The sequence below is a fragment of the Gopherus flavomarginatus genome, chromosome 14, assembly GCF_025201925.1.
Source record: "Gopherus flavomarginatus isolate rGopFla2 chromosome 14, rGopFla2.mat.asm, whole genome shotgun sequence".
NCBI classification, from domain to species: domain Eukaryota; kingdom Metazoa; phylum Chordata; order Testudines; family Testudinidae; genus Gopherus; species Gopherus flavomarginatus.
The window spans coordinates 6,309,971-6,315,970 of record NC_066630.1 but is presented as its reverse complement, the minus strand read 5'-3'; the positions used below and the strand labels follow the sequence as shown (position 1 = coordinate 6,315,970).

Below are 6,000 nucleotides of genomic sequence, written 5' to 3'. Positions count from 1 at the left end.
CCCCGAGCGGAAGCCGAACGGAGTGAGGTTTGCTGGGGGGAGGAATCAGAGCAGCTCACTTGTTTTCTCGGCTGAGGGGTGTGTGTGTGCGCCTGTGTGAGCGAGCGTGAGACGGGGAGACACAGACACTGCATTGCTGCTGAGCCACGAGTCTCCAATATGCTGCTGCTGCTGCCGCTTCTGCCAGGGCTGGGGCGCGCGAGTCAGTATCAGCAGCGCGCAGCCCCAGGTGGAGGTCACAGCTGTGGGGCTGAGACCCTTGATTTCTTCTGAGTTGAGACAGGGATTTAAAAAAAATTGTTGGCAGTTTCTTCCCCCATCTTCTCCCCCTCTCCCCTTTATTTCCCTTTCCTGGGCTCTGCCTTGGATGATTTTTAGGTGGAGTCGTTTGCACCAAAACCCTATAGCTGCTGCTCTTCTTGCTGCTATTCCCCCCCACGCCCTCTCCCCCTCCCTTTTTTTGGTGTGATACTGTTTCCACAGCAGAAGAAGAAGGGATTGATCCTGAGGATCCTCCTCAAGAATGAACCACCCCAAGACATTGGCTTAAGCAGCACCCTAGATCCAATGCAGGATGCAGATTTGATTAAATAATAATTCAATTTTTTTGCCATTTTCTTTTTTCACCTTTTTGGGGATTTGCAAACCGAATTACATGCATGTCCAGTGGGGGAAGGTTTAATTTTGACGATGGAGGCTCCTACTGTGGAGGCTGGGAGGACGGAAAGGCTCACGGCCATGGAATCTGTACCGGCCCGAAGGGTCAAGGCGAGTATACAGGCTCCTGGAGTCACGGCTTTGAGGTGCTGGGGGTCTACACCTGGCCCAGTGGCAACACTTACCAGGGCACCTGGGCACAGGGCAAGCGCCATGGCATCGGTTTGGAGAGCAAGGGGAAGTGGGTGTACAAAGGAGAGTGGACTCATGGATTTAAGGGACGGTATGGGGTCCGCGAATGCAGTGGCAATGGGGCCAAATACGAAGGCACCTGGAGCAATGGATTACAGGATGGCTACGGGACAGAGACCTACTCAGATGGAGGTAGGTGATGCATTAGTATCTTCTGAGACAGCTCAAGCTGTGATGAATGGAAATAAGAGGTTAGAAGAAATTTTCCCTGCCTCCCCCATAAGAGGGACCCTTTGTTTGGGTTGAACTTTCAGAGTTTGCAGCCTGCTAGTTGGGAGCGAGTGATGATCACACCAATTTCCTACAGGGTACAGGAAACCAGCCCAGCATGGCATTATCCCAGCCATTTGACACAAGCTGCCCCATATGTTCAATGGGGCTCTAAGCTTTTTCTCCCTAAAGATGACCAAAGGTTTTCAGAGGAGGGTATGGGAGGAAGAGGGACACAGATCTGAGGCAGGAGGCAGTGTAGCCAAGTTGAAAGGAGACGGGCCAAGTTGGATTCAGAGTCATGACTGCACCACCATAACCTGTAGGATCTCCACCAAGCCTCTGAAGCAGCCATGGGTAGAATGGACATTGCACTGCTGCAAAATCTTGTAGGGATATTTGAAATTCTAGCTATAAGAAACAGATGGCAAATGCTCTCAGCAAGGGTCAGATCTTTTATATCCATGTATTGCCTTCCTATCCCCTCCAAACACAAACCTACACATGATAATACCAGGCAAGAGACTTTAATTCAAATAGAATTCTTATGCTCCTATTTCACTACAGCATAATGCATTTTGTAGGCGCTCCGGAGGGATAGAAAGAGCTCTTCCCTCAATAGGACTTAATAAAATGTTGAAGGGAAATGAGGATTAAATAAAAACAAGAAAACTCAGGGTGATCAAAAATTGTCAGACTAACAGGCTTTAAGGCTGAACAGCTGTAGTTCTGCTGCAAGTGGCTGTATCATTCCATCTAATCTAACTGCCACCATAAAAAGAATCAGGCCTATCTGTTAGAAGCCAATGGAATTAATGAGGCTAGCCTGTTTTTGTTGGGTGTGTGTCTATCAAAACTGGGCTTTCCAATGGTGTTCTTTTCCAGAACTCTCAGACTGAGAGAGGTCTCATAAACATTGCAATTTTCGGTCTTCCTGGAAGCTGGGAAAAAACTCTTCTTTCCAGAGACATGTCTTACAAACAGAGCTCACTGCTTTATGATGAGATAAGAAGGCAACATTAAATGTTACCTGAAACAGCTTTTAGTTTTTCAAAAAAGAAATGGAATGATCTATTTAAAAAATTAATTTTACATTCTTAGGGTTTTCCCCCAAAAGAAAATACAATTGCAGCCTTCTGCTTCACATAGCTTGGAAAGAATCAGGAGTGCATTTTAAATCCGTTTGGTTTGTAGGGTGACCAGACAGCAAGTGTGAAAAATTGGGACGGGGTGGGGGTAATAGGAACCTATATAAGAAAAAGCCAAAAATTGGTACTGTCCCTATAAAATCAGGACATTTGGTCACCCTATTGGTTTGCGTTGTGAAGCAATCTTTAACTACTGACAGTCTTCTGTGCAGAGGTATTCTAGGTTTGGGGAATAATGATTTTTTTCTTATGCACTTTTAATGCTAGGACAGAATCTGTCCAGATCTTGTATGTGCCTGATCATAGTACTGCCTTTCTATGCCCCTCGTGACATCTAGGCCCTGATAAACAATATTTTCAGTAGAGACAGAAGTCAGGCTGTAAAAGTCTCAAACTACGCGGCTCGGTGAACTGCATGTCATCAGACTGGCAGAGTGTGCATGCATGCATACGTACATGCAATCACCAGCAATGCATGCCTGTGACTAATTGCAGCAGAACACTTCTTTGAGAAGCGAGGGCACAAGACCCAAATTGGGGGCAGACTATGAGCAATTCATAGTTCTCAAGAACCTACCAGAAACGAAGCTTTCATCCCCGTCTAGTCACTGCTTGCGATTAAAAAAAAAAAATCTTATTTTAGGAAAGGTTAAGAAAATTGCTAGGGAAAAAAAATAGGATGGCATCTGTAGCAAAGTTATTTCAATTATAAGGGTAGGGAAAAGGATGTGATAGATAACTACATAAAGTGGTACCTATGGTTAGGCCTGTAATTACCAAGAGAAAATACAGAGCACAAAATGAATATTCCAGTGTGACCTGGTTGTATTCTTTTCAAAGCACAGCTCATCATAACATCTCATTCTGATGCTCACCTTGGGATGACTGAACCCAATAAAAATCACACTTAGGTGAACTCTGCTCCAGGATCCCTGGGTACCAAGCAGCCATGGTCCCTTCCTGAATGGATGTCGCCACTCTGTCTGGGCAAAAAGGCCACATCTGGGCATCTCCCGGCTTCCTGGCACTAAATCTAAATGATCATTATACATTTGGGTAATTGGGTCCAGATGTGTGCGGTCATTATATTGAAAGAATAATTGTCTGGATATCATAAGAAAGAGGCAGCTATTGGAAATTATGTGCATCTCATTAATCTAGCCAAATTATTAGTGTAGTCATTTTCAGGTGTATTGCAATCATTGTCCCATCATCTGTTGCTTGCCACCAATGCTAAACATCAGTCCCTTGCATTGTATGGTAAAATCGACTGGTGCTAAATGATGGGTCACCAAATGGGAAGCAGGGGTTGAAAAGCAGGATGCTAGTGAATGGGGGGGTTTGCCTCAAAATTGTACTTCTTCTTGAACAGTAGATAGAAAAGCAGCAAAGCATCAGCAAAAATCTCAGAACTCCAGTGACCCCTGCCAGTGCTGACTTTGGGAAGCCATCTTTTGCATGGAATAATGCACAAATGTATTGTGCATTTAGCTTGGATTTAGGATATGGCATACAAAGAATTCAGTTTTGTTTCCACCAGCCACTCTTCCTGTCTTGCTCACAGACCTGTGTGTCTTTCCCCCACCCAACACACACATTGTAGTCACACCTGTCTCTCACACACATCCCCCGTATGCAGATCGCAGACTCTCACACCTCCCACAGACACACTCATCACCAGGCACATGCTCAGTCTTGCCACACATACCCACGTAGTCCCTCAGCCCTATACAGATGCTCAGTCTCCCTGACACATCCACTCAGACCACATAATTACATCCCACAAACACACAGAACCACATGCATGTAACATGTGCCCCCACCATGTGCATTGCAAACACATGCTTCCCCATATCACACTGATAGTTACACGCTCACACACCTGCTGCATATAGATATACTCACTTCCATGCATATCCCATGCACAGTCCTATAGATATAACTCCCACACAAACCATATTTTGGAAAGATATCACACCCCAGCTCCCCTGAATCCAAACCCTTCCTGCCCTCTAGCCTGGACTCTTACTTATACAGGCTTCAAATGACTGATTTACTGTTTGCTTTATGTCAGATTCTGATACTGGGCCTGATTTACTGCTGGGTTACTCCAGTTTTACAACAGTGTCACTTCATTGGAAGTATACCACCATTAAACTGGATTAATGCAGAAGTGAATCAGTTCTGCTGTGTATGGAGCTGCTGATCAGAAATCTTTTGAAGGCATAGGCCCCGATTCATCAAGAAACGTTACTGTAGGCACAACTTTAAGCAAGCGAATTGTCCCATTGAGTTCATTCCTGAATTGAAACCTCAGTACAGCTTGGTTAAAATGTTAAACAATTTCTCCCAAGCTGAACTATGTGTGTGGGGGGGGGGGGGAGAGAAAGGAAAGAAATTATAAAAACAATTCAAATAGAAAATAAAAGTACTGCCACATAAATCCTTTAAAACACACACACACCCCAACTAGCAGGAAAAGCTTTGTGATTTGAAGCAGACTTTCTAGTTGCTAAAACAATGGTTACTAAGAGATGGGGTTGGGGAAATTAATAAAATATCAAATTAATTGTTGCCAATCTCAGGCCTAAAAATGGCTACTGAAAAAAATAGCCTTAAAAGCTATTTTCTTTCCTACTCATCTCTATTTTAGCTGCTTTATATTTGGAAATTGAGGCAGCGTTGGGTAAATACCACCAAGAACCAGCACCCCCTTAAAATAGAGAAGTGATACAGTAGTGATTAGGCCTTATTGATGTTCACAATTTGAATTAACCTTGCCAAATTTCAGGGGGAAAAAAACCCCACAGTTCCATCAATCTAGTCTCTGAAGACCAGCTTGTTTCTCTCTTCAGGACCTTGGAGAGAGACAGTAGCACTGTGCCGAATGGGCACGTGTCCCCAAGCCCATGCTGAGAATATCTACTCCTCCATTCTTAGTGGGACACTTACAAAAGGGTCTATGTAGCTCTTCCAGGTCTCTCTTTAACAAACCCCATACAAGCCAACAACCTGGGGGTGAAGAGTTTGCATAAATCAAGTGAGCATTCTTTTAACTCCAGAGAACGTGCTCCATCATAAACTCCATGTAGGATGCTTCATGCAATAAGCAATGTTTCTCAGTGTATTCTCTCTCCATCTGTTATCATACCACTAACAGAAGGGCAGGATAAATGACCAAAAGAAGGCTAAATGCAAGAATGCTTCTGTGCTATACGTAGGTGATTTTAGCAGGATTTATATAGGAGTCTGGTATTTGAAGTCTCAGGGCAAACATTTGAGGTTGTTTGGGCCCCAATAATTTGTATGTCTTATAAACCACTTACATCTACACAGCCATCCCTAACCAAAAGGATCATCATCTATATCAGTCTTGCAAAGTTCTTGTCCACATGCCTGGGGTGAATAATTTAGTTCATGGGTAAGTGAAATATCATTTGTATTTTCACTAGGCACAGATGAGCAATTTGATTTTGTGCCTGGGCTAGCAAGTTTTCATGACTGTTTTGGAAGACTGCCATAGAGGTGTAGAGTGCTTTGCAACCAGTAAGAAAAAAAAAAGAGGGAGGTGTCAAATTGTCCTGGGGATGGTCATTCCTAGTGGTTAGAGCCAGACTCAGGAGGCCAGGGTGGGGCTGGTGCAAGGTCGGAGGAGGACTAAGGCTTGGGGAGTCTGTTGCCACTATCAGGCAGGAATGAGTTCCAAGCCCCAGAGTGGTGTCGAGCAGACTGA

General features: G+C 44.3%; 1 protein-coding gene across 1 annotated transcript in view; it reads left to right on the top strand.

Annotated features, from left to right (window-relative positions):
* The first annotated feature begins 328 nt into the window (after window positions 1-328).
* JPH3 (junctophilin 3) overlaps window positions 329-6,000 on the top strand; it is a 120,244-nt gene continuing 114,572 nt past the window's right edge. Inside the window, exon 1 of the mRNA XM_050922600.1 lies at window positions 329-1,041. Within this exon, the coding sequence (XP_050778557.1) occupies window positions 660-1,041 (382 nt within the window). The 5' untranslated portion in view covers window positions 329-659. The remainder of the gene's footprint in view (window positions 1,042-6,000) is intronic.